Source organism: Hippocampus guttulatus, chromosome 3 (assembly GCF_054856545.1).
Source record: "Hippocampus guttulatus isolate MCC_2025c chromosome 3, RoL_Hgut_1.0, whole genome shotgun sequence".
Classification (NCBI taxonomy): Eukaryota; Metazoa; Chordata; class Actinopteri; order Syngnathiformes; family Syngnathidae; genus Hippocampus; species Hippocampus guttulatus.
In genome coordinates, this window is record NC_141263.1 from 2,242,516 (window position 1) to 2,263,568 (window position 21,053).

The 21,053-nt window shown below is 46.0% G+C and overlaps 2 protein-coding genes across 7 annotated transcripts in view; both read right to left on the reverse strand.

The window, feature by feature from the left end:
- Window positions 1–5,754, reverse strand: part of txlng (taxilin gamma) — a 57,822-nt gene extending 52,068 nt beyond the window's left edge. For 2 of the 5 annotated variants that reach the window (XM_086106209.1, XM_086106208.1), the window contains exon 1: window positions 4,745–4,968. In XM_086106209.1, the coding sequence (XP_085962335.1) occupies window positions 4,745–4,822 (78 nt within the window). In that variant the 5' untranslated portion in view covers window positions 4,823–4,968. Of the gene's footprint in view, window positions 1–1,504; window positions 1,611–4,744; window positions 5,110–5,187 lie in introns of those variants that run through there. The other 3 variants (XM_086106206.1, XM_086106207.1, XM_086106211.1) reach the window with 3 other exon arrangements.
- Window positions 5,755–15,160: 9,406 nt separating this feature from the next.
- ccdc102a (coiled-coil domain containing 102A) overlaps window positions 15,161–21,053 on the reverse strand; it is a 76,322-nt gene continuing 70,429 nt past the window's right edge. For both annotated transcript variants that reach the window (XM_086106204.1, XM_086106202.1), the window contains one exon: window positions 15,161–15,595. In XM_086106204.1, coding sequence (XP_085962330.1) covers window positions 15,460–15,595 — 136 coding nt within the window. In that variant the 3' untranslated portion in view covers window positions 15,161–15,459. The remainder of the gene's footprint in view (window positions 15,596–21,053) is intronic.

The following is a 21,053-nucleotide window of genomic DNA, read 5'->3' on the forward strand; positions in this document are numbered from 1 at the left end:
AAACCATATAAAGAAGAAGTGGGGGGTTTGGTGCGGAACTCAAGACAATATTAATAATAATAATAATAATAGATTTTATTTATAAGCGCCTTTCAAGACACCCAAGTTTCACATGTTTATCCATTCTAGGGTCACACCATACGTGCTAACTTGCTAATTTTTGAGAGCTACATGTGCGGAAGTGTTTTTCTCGGGCTCAAACCATGCTTCAATTTAAGGAGAATGGTCGGAGTCTGTCGGGTTATTTTTCCTCTCTTCTTCCCTATTGTTGTCCATCACATCTAAAATATCACGGCGCTTAACAGCGAACTGCCAGGCTTCTGGTTCTGTCCCCCCCTGTTGGTAATTGTTTTGTTTCTGTTCCTATTGAAAGGTTGTAACTGGCCAATATATTTAATTCTGATGAATGCACAACTAATCAAGGTAAGAACTTCAAGATGCCTAATTTGATTTGTAAACCTGCCATCCCCTACTGATCTGTATAAGATGTTTTCTACAACTACTATCGATTGACTAAATTGTGATAAAATGAGGCGACACTGTTCTTTCTCTTCATTTCATGGAGCAATACACAAAAGCTGACTTAACGCGGATGTTTCCTAATAATGATGTCACGTCATTGCCGGTGAAAGTAAATGAACTATCTGTGTCGTTGAATTACATTTATTATTATACCATGTGGAGTATGTTCAAGGTCAAGTGGTTAATTTACACAAGTGGTTAATTTACACTTTAAGTCGTTGCATTCCTATCACTTGCTCTGCTTCAAACCCAGAGTTTGGTGAAATGTTTAGCACTTTATAAGTAATGCAAATAAAATGTATTGATTATTATTGTTATTATAACTTAAATCTGCACACGAGGAAAGAATACTTATGATTAGTTGATAACGAGAATGTTCCACGGTGTTTTAATTTTGCAGATAAATTCCTAACATAATTCTACCTTTATTCGTATATTAATGCGCTTTTAACTCGTAATTTGAGGGTCGTTTTTAAATGCCGGTGGAAAATTTCAAGTCAACTTTCAAGCCGCGGGGTCAATATTTGCTCTCTGCAGAAATAAGTTTGTTCTCCGCAGAATTAATTTTTCTCTGCAGATGTCTGAGGAAACTTAGGAGCACACGATTCGCGATACAACAAATGTCGTTAGCGAGGCCAACACCGAGCAACTTGTTTTATTCCGATTTATTCCTTTAAATACAATCAAGCGGTCGCATTCCAGCGTGACGTTGACATTTTCATTGACAGCACCTTAGTGGGTAGCAAACACAGACGGAATCTTAATTCAGTATTCAACCTTATCCTGGCGTGAGTTAGCATTTGTTAGCCATGGCAATCCTATGCTAACAGGAAACACCAGAAGTGAACTTCGGTAAATTTCATATGTGGTACGGGCACTTCAAAAGCAACTAATCTGGTTCGAGGTGGCAGATAAAGGGGACCAGCTGTCAGATACCAAAAAATCTAACGAGAAAACTAAAATAAAAATCAATCTTACTTACCTGTTTCAATGTGCTGCCGGCGGTGTGACTAATGTCAAGCTAGCGCTGAAAAACGGTGTCTGTGTGTGTGTGTGTGGAGAGGGGGGGGGGTAGAACATCCGGTAAGACCCTTTTCACAATAATGGTAAAGAATTTGACGACACAAAGGCAGTCAGTGAACGATTTTTTTACTTATATCTTCTTTTCCTTTCGGAATCAGTTGCCTCCATCTAACCCTGTTTTGTGCATCCTCTTCTCTCACACCAGCTACCGTCATGTCCTCTTTCCCTACAGTACATCCATAAACCTCCTTTTTTTGTCTTCCTCAAGGCCTCCTGCCTGGCAGTTCAAGCTCAGGATCCTTCTCCCAATATATTCACCCTCTTTTCTATGGACATGTCCAAACCATCTCAGTCTGGCCTCTCTGACTTTCTCTCCAAAACCTCTAACATGAGTAGTCCCTCTGATGCACTCTTCCATCATCCGATCCAACCTGGTCACTCCCAAAGAGTACCTCAACATCTTCGTCTCTGCTACCTACAGCTCTGCCCCCTGTCTTTCACTTTCTCCAGTCCAAGAAACGAAACGATATTTATCTGGTAGTCTGACAGCACGACCATCGTAACTACAAAAAGTCGTGTAGTTTGACAAGGCCACGATACGGACCGCCCTCTGCCGGGACACGACAGTAAAGATAAATTTTTTACTGTCATTTCGCTCGCTGAATAAATGTATTGTTTTGATCACATGACGCGAGTGAAGTGATCAAAACAACTCCAACGTGCTCAACTTTTGTTCCGAATCAGCTTCTGGTTACGACACGACTCTTCTCATTCATTCCCGCAGCTTCACTGTGCTTTAAACTGTGTGGACGCTGAGCGTCTACAGCGTGGACGCTGGGCGTCGAGAGAGTTCAGAGCCCGTTGTCCCAATACATTGAAACGAGACGAGTCATTGGATAAATGCTGGTTTTGTCCCGCCCATCAGACGCTCAGCGTCTCTGGGAGTCTATGGATAGTGGGCGTTTATCGGCTGGCCCGGACACTCAGCTTTTCTGCATGATGATTGGATGATCTGTCTGAGGCTGAATCTCTTTTTGATTGACAGCGAAATGAGCCAATCACCGATCTTTTGGTGTTGGCATCAGTGGGAGAATTGTTTTCAATTCTCATTTTGTTCTGAGTTGAACTGGAGACTTCTTCGAATAATCTTAGCGACACTCTCTTTGTTGAAAATGACTAGTGACAGATTAATATTTTATATCTGGTGTGTTTTATTGTAGTTGCTTGTGTTCGCAGACTGACTTATATCAACACAGTTAAGACCCTGGAAAAGACGCATGGTTGATATGACAGGGTCACAGATCATTTTCTTGAAAAGGAACGGAGAGTAGAATTCACGTATAAATAAACAGACACATTTTATGATGTCGGCCGAAATTGAACTTCCCCTCCTTGACAGACCAGCATGCACCACTGGTCTTCATGTGTGCTGGGAATGTTTTTGGGGGGCTATTTTCACAAATAAATCTTTTATCAGGTTGCCAGCTAATTGTAGAGGGGTTTGAAATGATATCATGCTGTTCTGACATCATTGTTTTGTTATATTTACTGTTTAAATTATTTTAGACAGAGTGCCAATTATTTGCTGTTTTTCCCATTTCCTTATCATGATCTGTAATCACAAAAATTATTATAGTGAAACTCCTCTACAACGAATCCTACATGGGCGAAAATACCCCCGAGTGTGAAGAAATGTTCATGCATTAAAGCCATTCCAAGTTTTCTGCTCCCCCTACAACGAAAGGTCCCCCTGTTCCATTATACGAAATCTTTTTCTCTGCTTTTGCCTCGCAACGAGATTCACTCCAACGAAAACAAGCCTTCCGCAAGTCTAATCCAAACTCAGCATGCCACAGCAACCTCTACTGCTTCGTTCGGAAATGGCAACAGCAACCACCACACTGGTTTACACATGCACAATAGTACAGGAAGTATTTGTTTCAGACGTAGCACAAACGTTGCGTTGCTAAAATGACGACAAAACGGACCTTTGCATACAAAGGAGTGAAGAAAAGAAAAGCTTTAACGCTTGAAGACGGATAAAGGTAATAAAAATGAAAGATGGAGGAAACAAAATAAAAGACATTGTGCAAGAAATTGATGTACAGGTAAGTGAAAGTGAATGCTGATCGTAAATTTCGCAATTTCTTTCCCTTTTTTTCTTTCTACCCTGGCTATATGAAGTGTCAAATAAGTATACAGTGATCCCTCGCTATTTCGCGGTTTGTTTATCGCAGCTTCGGTGCATTGCGGATTTTTTCATTCATGAAAATATATACTGTGTATATACTGTGTGTATATATATATATATATATATATATATATATATATATATATTGAAGTCCGCAAAAATCAGTGTCTAAGTGTTGTTTACTATGCGTGCTCGTGTGTGTGTGTGTGCGCGCACTCTGCTCAAGCGCGGAAGGTCCACGTGGGGCACGTGTGTGTGCGTGCACGAATGGGCTTTGCAGTTGAGTGTTTGTGTGTTTCTGAGAGAAAGAGAGAGACAGAGAGAGGAGGCTTATAAGAACAAAAGCAGGTCTCTTTCATCCTTAATTGTCTTAATTGACTCATCATAAACACGTCTGATGCACAAGCTGGATGGCTGGCGCGTGTGTGTGCGCGTGTGAGTGTGTGTGTGTGTGTGAGTGTGGGGGGGGGGGGGGAGAGGGAGAGAGAGAGAGAGTTATAAGAACAAAAGCAGGTCTCTCCATCCTCAATTGTCTAAACAACCTTAATTGACTAATCATAAACACGTCTGCTGCACTGCGAGGGATCGCTGGCCTGTGTGTGCGTGTGTGTATGTCTGTGCGCGCACGCGCGCACGCTCTGCTCAAGCGCAAAGGCCCACGTGTGGCATTTTTTAAAATATATATATGTTAATTGGTCGCTACTTCGCGGATTTTCGTTTATCGGTGGTTTTGGTCCCCATTAACCACGATAAACGAGGGATTACTGTATGCTCATACTTATGCACTATTGGAATAAAAATAAAAAGTACACATATATGTTTTCTTTGTGCGTGTTCGTGTTTACGTCTGAGATATAGTGCGACAGTGAAAAGTCCCCTGTTGTGAAAAATTTCTTGCTGCAAATATAATTACGCTGTTGAGGAGTTTCACTGCATAATGCATCAACTTCAAAATGCCTATCCAGCTTTTTCACAGAAATGCGTCGAGGCAGGTGTTCTTCTGCTTACCATTTCTACAACTGAACGACTCTCTTGTGCATGACCTCCAGAGGTCAAGGCCAAGGCACAGATAGCGTTGTGGTCCATCACCAACAAAGGGCATTGCAGCCTGGCAGGTCTGTCAGCTTTAGACAGGAAGTCTGCTCACCGAGTCTTTCAAGAGAAAAAAGAAGGTGGGCAATGCTGTTTTTCTGGGGTAAGAGTGACGTATGCATACATTAAATATGGCTGCACGCGCATCACAGAGGCAGAAAACACGCTTTACAGAACAAAATCATGCCGTCCTCATGCTGTTCTGTGGGTTGTCAGAATAGAAAGAGCTAGAGATTTACGTCTCTTTATAAATACAGTGGCGACCCCGGTGGGACAAAAAAAAGACGTGGACAGGACAGCTATTGTTTGTAGAAAAATATATATAGTTGGACAGACAAAGGAAAAGAAGAGAAACATACAGATGGATATAGAGCTTGTCCGTCCGACCTCGAGCGTCGTGTCGTCTCAACTCCACTAGCTTAGCTGTTGAAAGAGATCAAAGCTCTTTGATGTGTAACGTCCGTTGCGTCAGCACTGATTGGTTGAAGCCAAAAGACACGTCCGTGCTGATGCACGCACAACAGAGAGCGGCTTACTATTGACTGCTAAGTCGCGCTTCACTCGAGTGGCGTCGCGACAAGCACACACAGAGAGCTCGTCTTTGATACAATTCCTGCTGGTCAACACCCCTTCAAGAAAAAAAACGGCGAAAGTTGTGACTACAAGCTTTGCGATGTGACAATTGGACTGACGAGGCAATTAAGAATGCTCATCTTTGCAGTGCTCACTTCGTCTCTGGTAAGCACTGTACTTGTGAATTACATATAGCATGTCAAATTATCGTGAGTCGTCACCTTACCGTGGTGGAGGGGTTTGTGTGTCCCAATGATCCTAGGAGCTAAGTTGTCTGGGGCTTTATGCCCCTGGCAGGGTCACCCATGGCAAACAGGTTCTAGGTGAGGGGCCAGACAAAGCACGGCTCAAAGACCCCTTATGATGAGAAAAATATATGGACCAAGGTTTCCCTTGCCCGGACGCGGGTCACCGGGGCCCCCCTCTGGAGCCAGGCCTGGAGGTGGGGCTCATTGGCAAGCGCCTGGTGGCCGGGCCTACACCCATGGGGCCCGGCCGGGCACAGCCCGAAGAGGCAACGTGGGTCCCCCTTCCCATGAGCTCACCACCCATGAGAGGGGCCAAAGGGGTCGGGTGCAATGTGAGCTGGGCGGCAGCCAAAGGCGGGGACCCTGGCGGTCCGATCCTCGGCTGCAGAAGCGAGCTCTTGGGACATGGAATGTCACCTCTCTGGCAGGGAAGGAGCCCGAGCTGGTGTGTGAGGCAGAGAATTTCCGACTGGATATAGTCGGACTTGCCTCCACACACAGCCTGGGTTCTGGTACCAGTTCTCTCGAGAGGGGTTGGACTCTCTTCCACTCTGGAGTTGCTCACGGTGAGAGGCGCAGAGCAGGTGTGGGCATACTCATTGCCCCCCGGCTCAGTGCCTGTACATTGGGGTTCACACCGGTAGATGAGAGGGTTGCCTCCCTCCGCCTTTGGGTGGGTGGACGGGTCCTGACTGTTGTTTGTGCATATGCACCAAACAGCAGCTCAGCATACCCACCCTTTTTGGAGTCCTTGGAGGGTGTGCTGGAGAGTACTCCTGCTGGGGACTCCCTTGTTCTGCTGGGCGACTTCAATGCTCACGTGGGCAATGACAGTGAGACCTGGAGGGGCGTGATTGGGAGGAACGCCCCCCCCCGATCAGAACTCGAGTGGTGTTTTGTTATTGGACTTCTGTGCTCGCCACGGATTGTCCATAACGAACACCTTGTTCAAACATAAGGGTGTCCATATGTGCACTTGGCACCACGACACCCTAGGCCGCAGTTCGATGATCGACTTTGTAGTTGTATCATCGGATTTGCGGCCGCATGTTCTGGACACTCGGGTGAAGAGAGGGGCGGAGCTGTGCACTGATCACCACCTGGTGGTGAGTAGGCTCCGATGGTGGGGGAAGATGCCGGTCCGTCCTGGCAGACCCAAACGTATTGTGAGGGTTTGTTGGGAGCGTCTGGCGGAATCCCCTGTCAGAAGGAGTTTCAACTCCCACCTCCGACAGAGCTTTTCCCATGTTCCGGGGGAGGCGGGGGACATTGAGCCCGAGTGGACCATGTTCCGTGCCTCTATTGTTGAGGCGGCCAATCTGAGTTGTGGCCGTAAGGTGGTTGGTGCCTGTCGTGGCGGCAACCCCCGTACTCGCTGGTGGACACCAGCAGTAAGGGATGCCGTCAAGCTGAAGAAGGAGTCCTATCGAGCCTTTATGGCCTGTGGGACCCCAGAGGCAGCTGACGGGCATCGACTGGCCAAGCGGAACGCAGCTTCGGTGGTCGCCGAGGCGAAAACCCGAGCGTGGGAAGAGTTCGGTGAGGCCATGGAAGCCGACTTCCGGACGGCTCCGAGGAAATTCTGGTCCACCATCCGACGTCTCAGGAGGGGGAAGCAGTGCACCACTAACACTGTGTACAGTGGGGATGGGGCGCTGCTGACTTCGACTCGGGACGTTGTGAACCGGTGGGCAGAGTACTTCGAAGACCTCCTCAACTCCACCAACACGCCTTCCTTGGAGGAAGCAGAGCCTGGGGACTCGGAGGTGGGCTCTCCTATCTCTGTGGTTGAAGTCACCGATGTGGTTAAAAAGCTCCTCGGTGGCAAGGCCCCAGGGGTGGATGAGATCCGCCCGGAGTTCCTCAAGGCTCTGGATGTTGTGGGGCTGTCCTGGTTGACACGCCTCTGCAACATCGCGTGGTCAACAGGGAGAGTGCCTCTGGATTGGCAGACCGGGGTGGTAGTCCCTCTTTTTAAAAAGGGGGACCGGAGGGTGTGTTCCAACAACAGAGGGATCACACTCCTCAGCCTCCCTGGTAAGGTCTATTCAGTGGTGCTGGAGAGGAGGGTCCGTCAGGAAGTCGAGCCTCAGATTGAGGAGGAGCAGTGTGGTTTTCGTCCCGGCCGTGGAACAGTGGACCAGCTCTACACCCTTAGCAGGGTCCTCGAGGGTATGTGGGAATTCGCCCAACCAGTCTACATGTGTTTTGGGGACTTGGAGAAGGCATTTGACCGTGTCCCTCGGGGAGTTCTGTGGGGGGTGCTTCGTGGGTATGGGGTACCGAACCCCCTGATACGGGCTGTTCGGTCACTATACCACCGATGTCAGAGTTTGGTTCGCATTGCTGGCAGTAAGTCGGAATCGTTTCCAGTGGGGGTAGGACTCCGCCAAGGCTGCCCTTTGTCGCCGATTCTGTTCATAACCTTTATGGACAGAATTTCTAGGCGCAGCCAAAGCGTTGAGGGGGTCCGTTTTGGGGGCCTCAGTATTGCATCCCTGCTTTTTGCAGATGATGTGGTGCTGTTGGCTCCTTCAAACAGGGCTCTCCAACTCTCACTGGAGCGTTTCGCAGCCGAGTGTGAAGCGGTAGGGATGAAGATCAGCACCTCCAAATCTGAAACCATGGTCCTCAGTCGGAAAAGGGTGGAGTGCCCCCTCCGGGTCGGGGAGGAGATCTTGCCCCAAGTGGAGGAGTTCAAGTATCTTGGGGTCTTGTTCACGAGTGGGGGCAGGAGGGAGCGGGAGATCGACAGGCGGATCGGTGCAGCGTCTGCTGTGATGCGGACGTTGTATCGGTCTGTCGTGGTGAAGAAGGAGCTGAGCCAAAGGGCGAAGCTTTCAATTTACCGGTTGATCTACGTTCCAACCCTCATCTATGGTCACGAGCTATGGGTCGTGACCGAAAGAACGTGATCCCGGTTACAAGCGGCCGAAATGAGTTTTCTCCGCAGGGTGTCCGGGCTCTCCCTTAGAGATAAGGTGAGAAGCTCGGTCATCCGGGAGGGGCTCAGAGTCGAGCCGCTTCTCCTCCACATCGAGAGGAGCCAGATGAGGTGGCTTGGGCATCTGACTCGGATGCCTCCTGAGCGCCTCCCTGGTTAGGTGTTCCGGGCATGACCCACCGGGAGGAGACCCCGAGGAAGACCCAGGACACGCTGGAGAGACTGTGTCACCCAGCTGGCCTGGGAACATCTCGGGATCCCCCGGGGAGAGCTGGAAGAAGTAGCTAGGGAGAGGGAAGTCTGGGCTTCCCTGCTAAAGCTGTTGCCCCCGCGACCCGGGGGTACCTAAGCGGTAGATGATGGATGGATGGATGGATGGAATTATATTCTGTTGTGAAAGCCCAGAATAATGTTCAATTTGTGAAAGTAACAAATCAGTGAAGCAGTTGATATGTAGTCTTTACAGTCAAACGTGTTTACAATTTGTGTGGGAAGTAACTCTTCAATGCTTTGTGCACATTTTAAAAACAAACATATACACCTATATGTTGTTTTATACGTCATACGAACGCCAAACGATAAAAACATGCTTCACCACACACACACAGGTGTGTGTGCGTGTCTATCTATCTATCTATCTATCTATCTATCTATCTATCTATCTATCTATCTATATCAATATCACTGCATATTTATAATTTACATCTTTAAATTTAATTTTTAAATTTGACAGGAAAAGCATCCCTGGAAAATCGTAGTCCAGGTTTTTTTCCATCCGTATTTTCTCATACAGCAGCTGTTTCTGTCATGTTTCGGTTTGTGACCAACAGGTGGCACTGTGGGGCTTTTCCCTGCAGCTGCACACCTGTTGGTCGTTAGATAATTAGTGGCTTGAAAAGGACTCCCAGCCCCGAGCACTCATTGTCGGGTCATTGTTGCTGTTTGCTCTTGGCTACTGTCATGTTTGTTTGTTGCTGTTTGTTTGTGTCAGTTTTTTTCGGTCATGTTTCTGTTATTGAGGTTTTAGCTTCTGCCATGGTTTTGTTTGTTACTTTGGATTCGTTTTGTTCTTGGGACTTTGTTTTGGATTTAGTTTTCTGTTTTAATACAATTCATCAAGTACAACCTGCTCCTCCCTCCTGCCTGCTCTTTGGGGTCCACCACCACCTTGCATACGTGACAGTTTCATCGAGTGGACACTCAAAACTTGCAAGGTAAAACTGTAAAACCCAGCAGAATTATAGTTTGTCTTGAAAATGAATTTATTACAAGAAAAATACAGTATAGACCAGTGGTGGGCAAACTACGGCCCGCGGGCCGAATCCGGCCCGTTGGTCTTTTTAATCCGGCCCGCCGAAGGTTGGTCCACAATTAAGGTTCGATGTGAATGATTGCATTCATTTCAATTGGACTTGTAATGACAGGCACTTCACCGCCAGGTGGCGCACTGACTTGAAGTTGCAGAACATGGGGGGGCAGGGCAATCTTTTCGACCACCTAGTACCTCTGGATCGCTCTACTTCTACTGGTCTGATCACAACCCATCTGCAGCGATGCACAGGCTAAAATATGTCATCAACAACACTTGTCATTTAAAAAAAGTATATTAATACCGTACTTTCATGCTTTTGTTCTGTTGATGTTTGATATGGACTGTCAACAAATGCAGTTTTTTTTTAATGTACCATAGCTCGTGCTGACCTGGCCCTTCTGTCAAATTTTAAAAGTCAATGCGGCCCCCGAGCCAAAAAGTTTGCCCACCCCTGGTATAGACTGATGTACGAACACCAAGTTGAAAAACTTCGATAGATGCATGAGTTTAAAAACACACACAAGCATATATATACAGTATAAAAAAAAATCCTCGTCTCACCCCTTGGGTGGTGTCCGTCCCTCATTCAGCTCGGGTCCTCTACCAGAGGCCAGGAAGCTTGAGGGTTCTGCGCAGTATCCTTGCTGTTCCCAACACTGCACATTTCTGGACTGAGATGTACGATGTTGTTCCCGGGATCTGTTGCAACCACTCATCTAGTTTGGGGGTCACTGACCCGAGTGCTCCGACCACCACAGGCACGACTGTCACCTTTACCTTCCAGGCTCTCTCCAGCTCCTCTCTGAGCCCTTGGTATTTCTCGAGGTTCTCGTGTTCCTTCTTTTTGATGTTTCCATCACTTGGGACCGCTACATCTACTACAACGGCTTTCCACTGCCCTTTATCTATGATCACGATATCTGGTTGGTTCTCCATTACCATCTTGTCAGTCTGGATCTGGAAGTTCCACAGGATCTTCGCTCTGTCATTCTCCACCACCTTCGGAGGTGTTTCCCATTTTGACCTTGGGGTTTCCAGTCCATACTCCGCACAGATGTTTCGGTAAACTATGCCAGCCACCTGGTTATGGCGTTCCATGTAGGCTTTCCCTGCCAGCATCTTACACCCTGCAGTTATGTGTTGGATCGTCTCAGGTGCCTTTTTGCACAACCTACACCTTGGGTCTTGTCTGGTGTGGTATATCTGGGCCTCAATGGCTCTGGTGCTCAGGGCCTGCTCCTGAGCAGCCAGGATGAGTGCCTCTGTGCTGTCCTTCAGGCCAGCTCTCTCTAGCCACTGATAGGACTTTTTGAGATCAGCCACTTCAGTTATGGTCCGGTGGTACATCCCGTTTAGGGGCTTGTCCTCCCATGATGGTCCCTCTTCCAGCGCCTCATTCTCTGTTCCCCAATGTCTGAGACATTCTCTGAGTACGTCATCCGTTGGAGCCTTCTCCTTGATGTATTCATGGAGCTTGGATGTTTAATCCTGGACAGTGGCTCTCACCCTCACTTGTCCCCGGCCTCCTTCCTTTCGGCTTGCGTACAGTCTCAGGGTGCTGGATTTGGGATGGTACCCTCCATGCATGGTTAGGAGCTTTCGGGTTTTAACGTCCGTGGTCTGAATCTCTTCCTTTGGCCACCTTATTATTCCTGCAGGGTATCTGATCACTGGCAGGGCATAGCTGTTTATTGCCCGGGTCTCATTCTTGCCGTTGAGCTGGCTTCTTAGGACTTGCCTCACACGCTGGAGGTATTTGGCCGTAGCCGCTTTCCTTGTTGCCAGTTCGAGGTTGCCATTGGCTTGTGGTATACTGAGGTACTTGTAGCTGTCCTCAATGTCTGCTATTGTTCCTTCAGGGACTTATGCAGACTACCTTTCCTCTCTGAGTCACCATCCGATTACATTTCTCAAGCCCGAATGACATCCCGATGTCGCTGCTGTAGATCCTGGTTGTGTGGATCAGGGAGTCTATGTCCCTTTCGCTCTTAGCCTACAGCTTTATGTCATCCATGTAGAGGAGGTGACTGATCGTAGCTCCATTTCTGAGGCGGTATCCATAGCCTGTCTTGGTGATTACTTGGCTTCGGGGGTTCAGTCCTATGCAGAAGAGCAGTGGGGAGAGTGCATCACCTTGGTATATGCCACATTTGATGGACACTTGGGTAGGTGGCTTGCCATTGGCTTCAGGTGTGGTTTTCCACATCCTCATCGAGTTCGCAACGAAGGCTCTTAGGGTCCTGTTCACCTTGTACAACTCCAAGCATTCAGTGATCCATGTATTTGGCATCGAGTCATAGGCTTTCTTGTAATCAATCCAGGCTGTGCACAGGTTGGTATGTCGGGACATGCAGTCTTGTGCGACTGTTCTGTCAACCAGGAGCTGATGTTTGGCTCCTCTGGTATCTCTACCAATGCCCTTCTGTGCTTCGCTCATGTATTGATCCATGTGTCCACCTATCTTAGCCGCAATGATGCCTGACATGAGCTTCCATGTTGTGGAGAGACAGGTTATTGGCCGATAGTTGGATGGGACTGCACCCTTTGAGGGATCCTTCATGATCAGGATCGTTTGCCCTTCGGTTAGCCATCCTGGGTGAGTCCCATCTCTCAGCAGCTGGTTCATTTGTGCTGCTAGGCGCTCATGGAGTGCTGTGAGTTTTTTTAGCCAGTAGGTGTGGACCATGTCCGGGCCTGGTGCTGTCCAGTTCTTCATACCTGAGACTCTTTCCTGTATGTCTGCCACTGTTATGGTAACTGGGTTCTGTTCAGCGAGGTTGCTGTGCTCCTCTCTCAGGGTCACCAGCCATTGTGCACTGCTGTTATGTGCAACCTCCTTCTCCCATATGCCTTTCCAGTACCTTTTATTTTCCAGTCTTGGTGGGTCAGCTCTGTTCTTAGGACCCTTCCACTGAGCGTACACTTTCGCAGGTTGTGTTGCGAACAGCCTGTTTATTCGTCTGGCCTCATTCTTTCGTGTACCGCTTTAGGCGGCTACAAGGCTTGGAGCCTTTGTTTGGCAGTTTCGAGTGCTTCAGGTATGGTCATCTGGATGTACCTCTTGGGTATCACCCTTTTCATCACACCTTTCTGTGCCTCCATCAATTGACTCACATCTTTCCGAGCCGCCTTGATCTTAGCCTCCAACCGTCTTTTCCATGGTGGGTAGCGTATTTCATGGCTTCCATGGTTGCTCTTAGAGCCAAACATCTCTAGGATCACTGATGCTGAAGTGTATATCAGCTTATTGGTTTCTGTGATCGTTATGGTAGGGATCACCCTCAGTGCTGCATTCACACTTTCCATGAGACTTTCAGGTGGTTCTTCACATAGCCGTTGTAATCGGTTTCTAGGTTGCCCAGCTTTCATTCTCGCCATGATCTTAGCTTTCAGGTCAGTTGCTGCCTCGCTCAGCATTTCATTCATTGGGGCTGGCCTCCCAATCTCATCATCTGCATTCATTGGGGATTGCCTCCCAATCTCTGGTATGACCTCCTCCTCTGATCTGGCAACCTGGGGCCCTTCACCATGGAACCTGCGTTGTACTTCATCAATCTCAAGTTGTGACAGCAGTTGCCGTTTGTGGATGTTGGAACACCGAGCTACTAATTGATTCGTGGTCAACTGTGACTGGGTTTCGAAGTAACCATTTAGCCCACATTCTCTGCATGTAAACCCTCTGACTAAGGTTGCTTGAGTAGTAGCATTCCAACAGAGCCATGTTATCGCATCTCGCCCATCTTCGCTTTGTTCCAGTAGCCCATTTTTCATCAAGGTGCTCTGGTTCCCCAACACCTGACGCAGACCTTGTTTGGTCGGGCGATGTCTGAGCCGGCATGCCATTCCTTTTATTGTCTCTCATCATTGTATGAGGCAGGCATTAGCGTGAAGGATCTTGCCCAAAGATCCTTCAATGCATCTTAAATATTTTGATATTGCATATTAACATTTATTCAAAGAATGACACCAATGCAGTCTCATCTTAGAAGATCATAAATGGTTGCAAAAAGTCAACAAGGTAACTTCTGTTGTTTCACACTGTTCAAGTTTGCATCTTTTGCTTTAATGTTCATGAACAAAGTAAACCTAATCCATGTGGAAAATCTCTATACATTACAAAATGTCCCCCTTCAGTTTTTGTGTAAGCGCTCCCGCTTTCTCAGAGTTTCACATTTATCGTCATTTTGATTTAAAAAAAAAAATACTCGAGTGGTTAGCGCGCCGACTTCACAGTGCAGAGGTACCGGGTTCGATTCCTGCAGCAGCCTTCCTGTGTGGAGTTTGCATGTTCTCCCCATGCTTGCGTGGGTTTTCTCCAGGTCCTCCTCCCACATTCCAAAAACATGCATCGTAGGATGACGGAACACTCTAAATTGTCCCTAGGTGTGAGTGTCAGTGCAGATGATTGTTCATCTATGTGTGCCTTGCGATTGACTAGCAACCAGTTCAGGGTATACCCTGCCTACCGCCCCGCGACCCTTATGAGGGTAAGCAGATCAGAAACCGGATGGATATTCTCTCTTATTTTTACTTTTCAACCATGATGTAGTGGACCTGTCGTTCACTGCTTTCCCATTTGTTTTAAAATCATGTGCAAATATTGCAGTCCTGCACCTAACTATATGTGTAATTTATCAGTATCGGTTACAATCCAGGGCAAGTTAAATCCTCACAATATCGTTAGATATGGTTTGGATAGCTTCGGAGGCCGAATGAAAATGATCATCATAAATAAACATGGAAAAAAAAATATTTTAACCATCCATTTCATTTAGAATAATCCTCATTGGTATTTCGTCACGATTTCTCTCTCTATTTCAATTAGTTTTTCTTTTAACGAGCCAATACCTAATAAAGTAATTTATTATCCAGCTAAAATTATACTCCAACCTGAACAGTGACACAGTGTTTTAAACATTCGTAAGCTTGATATGTATTTAGAAAGGCATATTCAACTCAATCTTAAGTTTTAAGTATGAGACTGTTGTCAGGTTTTAAATAAGTTGCTGGTGCTTATTTGAAGCACTACTCCTAAACATTTCTAATTTTTATTTCAAATACAGAGTGAATTGTGTTTTAAGACAGTTTTCCTTCACGAAATTGCCCTTTTACCATTTGAACGACTCCCTTGTGGTAACCCCTTCAAACGATAGAGTTGTGTTAGAAATGACAAGTGTGAAACATGCATGAAATCCCTCCTCCAGTCAGTAGGCCGACCACTGAGCAAACGTTTAAACACCCACACCAACACACACTGGAGTCCCCTCTTTACTTAAAATTAAAAAACAAATCAGCAGCTCACATATATCAAGATTTTAAAGGTGAAAATAAAGTGGGGACTTGAAAAATGTCCCCTTTTTTCTTGGAGTCCCCTGTACATGATTGTGTAACGATGCCTTCATCGCCTGTTACCTGTTTATTAACACACACAGACACACGCACACACACACACTCACTCTGGAATGGTTTCCTCTCGAAAGAACTATTCATATGATTCAGTGAATTGGTATTTTTGAAGATATACATTCCTCAAAACATTGACTTTGGGCTTGTGTCATCCATGGATCTGGAGCTGCAGTTGCTCCTCTTCCTCATCCTTGCCACTGGATGGAACATCTGTATTTTCAGGGCTGAACCGAGCTGATCGCATCTTTCCAAACAGACCAGGACTGAGCTGCTGCCGCCGTAGTCTACAAAAACGATATACAGATTACAATTTAATGACAAAAAGTATTAGCCCCTTTCCTAATTATTTTGATCTTTCTTTCTAAAATTTAAAAGGTCACTCGCCATCTAGTGGTGAACCAACAGAATGCAATAACTGAAGTTTGAGGCGTATGCATTTTGAAGCATGCGCGCGCACACCACGGTGCCTCAGAGTGACCGCACTTCACAAATCTACCACCTTTTCTGCAGCAGAGGCGCAAGCAAAATATCATCACAAACACCTTTTAGTATTCCAACAAGTGATCAAATGCATTGTATTTGTTACACATGCTGTAGTCATTGAACCAGCAAATTTTTGATTGGGTGATTTGTCTACTTTGCGTATCCATCAGAGAAAGATGGCGGCTTTAAGTGAAAAAGCAGTTGACCTATCTTGTTGAATTATGAATTAACTGTGATTGACCCCTGTTTTGAGGAATCAGATTTCAACTAAGAAATCACTTGAATAATGCCCATCAGTAAAATGGAAGTTCAATGGCCTACAACAGCTAAAAAAGAAACGCATTGTGTCAAGATACACAGAATTTCAAAAACATATGAGAAACAAAATAATTTAAATCTACCAATGTGGAAAAAGCTACAAAGCCAAATTTGAAGGCAAAAGACAAAAGAAAGCAAATAAAATAAAACAACTCACAAAGGCTTGTCTCACATTTGCTAAGAAACATTTTGATGATCCCTAAGATTTTTGGAGCAATATTCTGTAGATGGACAACACAAAAGTTCATTTTGGAAAGAGCGTGACGTGTTAAATCGGGCTGTGGCTCATCCTGAAACGCCAAATTCCTAAAAATGTGGATCAAACTGCATGAAAATTAGTAGGATTAAACTGAATGGTGACTTCACGCCGTTGGAAATGGGAAAGGGCATATCCAATGGCGTGAACCCTTCTCAGTACAGTAAGTATTCCCCCACCTATGGTCTTCTGTCAAACGGGAATTACCTCACCCGGAATAAAAACCTATGTATTAAAATTTAGACTTCGGTATTACATTCACGATCGGTTCCTTAAAACGGAATTTCCTGTGTCCGGAATTCTGAAGCATACGGAAGACTGCAGTAGTGCAATTTCAAGTAGCTCCCACTCGATACAGTGGAAGAAACGTGTCCACTTCGCCATTTTCTATCATCGGATCCAAAATGACGACATGTAAGTGACTCTATATTGGTGTACGTTTTACTATGATTGTGAAAGATCTTAATTTTGTTCACTTACGTCCTGTAGATCATGGCATCGAAACGAAGAACGGTAATGACCGTGGAGGAGCGAGTGAAATGCATCTGATTAAGCGACGCTGGATACAAAGTTAAAATCATTCAGGAGACACTTGGAGTCGGAAAGACTCAAATCTACGAGACTTTAAAAAAACAAGGCATAGATTCTTGCCCTTTATGATTCTGGCAGTCTTCCAGCTCAGAGGTAATTGCTTGCGGCTCGACAGACGGGATACAGCGCAGTAAATGATCGTGTCCTGTAATGGTTTCACTGTGGTCGTGCTAAAAACTTTCCGCTAACTGGACCGCTAATTCGCGAGAAGGCTAGCTCCATAGCGCAACTATGGCCATAGATGACTTCCAAGCGTCCCGTGGCTGGCCGCAAAGGTTTGTTACATGGTAAATCCATTTCCAAGTGTGGATTTTCACACACAAACGCCATCACTGACAATGCTGAGAGGGAAGATTTTGATGAGACTGATCTCATTTCACTGCTTCAGATTTATACCTGACCCGACAAACCAGGATCTTCTCAATTGTGGACTGTGATTTTGCTGTCACTAAAGATTACACAGCAAAAGAAATCAACGAATCGCTCGAACAAACCACCAGTGTGATCGAGTGTGAGAAAATAGATAATCTGCCCAGTTCAACTCCTGATGTCAAGCCACCATCCGGCAAGGAAACTATGGAGATGGCATCAAAAATCCTTCTGGATGCACAAGAATCACCAGACATCAGTGATGATCAATGGGACAGTTATTTGTAATTAGCAACAAAACTGTATGAAGCGCAGGCAAACATTTTCATACAGCAAAGAATGAATCCAAAAAAACAACCCCAAATAGACTCATTTTTTCCCAAGATGGAAAAAAAAATCAACATTAAAATACAGTACTGTATTGATGTAATTTTATAAACAGTATGTGCACCATGTTTTTGCATTTTCGTGGCTAGTTTTGTTCTTCTGTAATTTGTTGACACTCTATACCTGGACTGTATACTGCAGTTTTTGTTATGTAAACAGTTTTTGGACAGTATATTTTTGCATTGTATTGCTTGTGTTGTTACACGTGCATTTTGTCAACATACTTGCACATTCATACAGGACATCAACCTTAGTTGTTTCCCACAAAAGGAAATTCTGTTATCAGGAAAGATTGGACAACACAAATATGATTCCTAACTAGAAAATACTTACTGTATCTTCTTCAGCATGATGCTTAAGCAAGCCACTGAAGACCGAGATGATGAGGATCGCATGTGCATTCGGTACCAACTGGATGGGAGCATCTTTTTTCGACAGTGCATTCAAGCTCATACCAAGACACAGGAGTGACTGATTCAGCACCTTCTCCTTGCAGACGACGCTGCCCTCGTCTCCCACACAGAGTAAGCCATGTAGCGCATCACATCCTCGAGGCTTGCTTCAAGAAGACGGAAGTCAAGAACTACTACCAGACCCATATAATCATTTGTGATACAGAGCTGAAATCAAGACAGCAGTTCCCTTGTCTGGGCCGCATCATCTCATCCGATGCAACTATACCACGGATGTCAGAGTTTGGTTCGCATTGCCGGCAGTAAGTCGGAATCGTTTCCAGTGAGGGTAGGACTCCGCCAAGGCTGCCCTTTGTCGCCGATTCTGTTCATAACCTTTATGGACAGAATTTCTAGGCGCAGCGGAAGCGTTGAGGGGGTCCGTTTTGGTGGCCTCAGTATTGCATCCCTGTTTTGCAGATGATGTGGTGCTGTTGGCTCCTTCAAACAGGGCTCTCCAACTCTCACTGGAGCGTTTCGCAGCCGAGTGTGAACCGGTTGGGATGAAAATCAGCACGGTCTGTCGTGGTGAAAAAGGAGCTGAGCCAAAGGGCAAAGCTCTCAATTTACTGGTCGATCTACGTTCCGACCCTCATCTATGGTCACGAGCTATGGGTCGTGACCGAAAGAACGAGATCCCAGATACAAGCGGTCGAAATGAGTTTTCCTCCGCAGGGTGTCCGGGCTCTCCCTTAGAGATAAGGTGAGAAGCTCGGTCATCCGGGAGGGGCTCAGAGTCGAGCCGCTTCTCCATTCGGATGCCTCCCGAACGCCTCCCTGGTGAGGTGTTCCGGGCATGTCCCACCGGGAGGAGACCCCGAGGAAGACCCAGGACACGCTGGAGAGACTATGTCACCCAGCTGGCCTGGGAACGCCTCGGGATCCCCCGGGGAGAGCTCGAAGAAGTAGCTAGGGAGAGGGAAGTCTGGGCTTCCCTGCTAAAGCTGTTGCCCCCGCGACCCGGCCCCGGATAAGCGGTAGAAGATGGATGGATGGATGGATGGAAGTGGACATGAGTAGAGCTGTGCATTTGGATTTTGGTGACTATTGGTTGCCGTTTTCATGGCACATTCTGTCTCAGTCACTTCTATTTGTTCAGCAATTAATAAAGGATCTTTTCCTTTTTGCTTACTTTTTCACACAACTGGTTGCATGATTTGTTACATCAATAAAAAAAATTCTAAAAAATTAAAATAAACGTGACCGAGGCAATTATGGTATGTAGCTTATGATATTTTTTTAGATTATCCACCACAAATAGTATGTCTGATGCAGGTGTATCAATAATTAGCTGCTTCCTAAAAGAAGTACCAATTTTTTTTGACTGGCTGTTCAATAAATGACATTTTGGAGGAACCATTTTTCCATTTGATTTCCGTTCACCCACTTAACAAATGTCAAAGTCAAGGCACGCGGGCCGGATATGGCCAACGAGAAGGTCTTCTACGGCCTCTGGGATGATATTGATTTATTGTTAGAGCCGGCCCGCAGCAAGCCGGCAGCCCGCAGATCTTTTCGCACCAATACTACATTTCCCACAATGCAACGATGCACCAAGCAGTCGGTCACTTCATTTCAATATTTGTTGGTGCAGCAGTCGTTAACGTAACAATAAAGCTAACTTTGAGATACCCATCCAAAATGGCAAAACGGAAGGTGGACACTTAGAACCGGGGGTTTCAAACAAGGTGGGAGTCGGAGTACATGTTCATGGACGTAGCTGGAAAACCTGTGTGTCTTCTGTGCGGAGAAAGTGTGGCGGTACTGAAAGAGTATAATCTGAGACGACATCATGAAACGAAATACGCGGACAAAAACAAGAATATGGACATGGAACAAAGGCTACAGAAGGTTGAGGAATTAAAGCGAAGCCTCAAATCTCAACAGGTTCTGTTAAAAAAAAGCCAAATTACAAAGCCAGGCTGCTGTCAAGGCCAGTTTTATTTTGGCAAACGAGATTGCTAAATCATCCCGGCTATTTACGGAGGGGGATTTCATCTAAAACCTCTATGCTTAAAGTTTGTGACAACGTTTGACCATAAAAATTAAATCCTTTTTAAACGTGTGCATGAGCAGAAACGCCATTGCAGAGCGAGTAGAGCAGCTGGCCATTCATCAAACAGAGCAGCTAGTGAAAAAGGGAAAAGAAGTCATCGCATATTCCTTGGCCGTCGATGAGAGCACAGACGTTTCTGACATTGCCCAGTTGTCAATTTTCATCCGCGGAGTGGATTGCAGCCTAAGCATGGCAAAGGAGTTTTTGGCTTTACGTCCAATGCATGACACGACGCGCATGCGCATGAAAAATATATTGCAATGGGTGCTGCGCAGTTTGCCCGTTTCCTCCCTAACACAATGGCCCAGCTGCACATCCAGGCTGCTCAAACGTTGTCGATGTTTGGCAGCACATACTTGCGTGAACAATTACATTATTTTATTTGATGAAGCTGAACAAAAGATCACACAGAAGTCGACTTACTGCTGAACACCTTCACTCAATTTTGAGGATTTCCTTGTTTGATGTTTACCTTGACCTTTTAACTGAATATGTGGCACCACAACTAAATGACCTTCAACCAACCATCATTTTTCAGCAAGATGGTGCACCACCACATTGGGGGCTGCATGTTCGTGGGTTCCTCAATCAAACATTTCCAGACCAGTGGATTGGAAGCGATGGGCCAATTCCTTGGCCGCCACGTTCACCAGATATCACTCCCCTGGACTTCTTTTTATGGGGCTATGTTAAAGATATCGTGTGTCGAACAAGGATAAGGGACATTACTGACCTAAAGCAAAGGATTACTGATGCCATTGCCACCATTGATGAGGCTATGCTACAGCGAACATGGCAAGAAATCGAGTACCGTCTTGATGTGCTTCGTG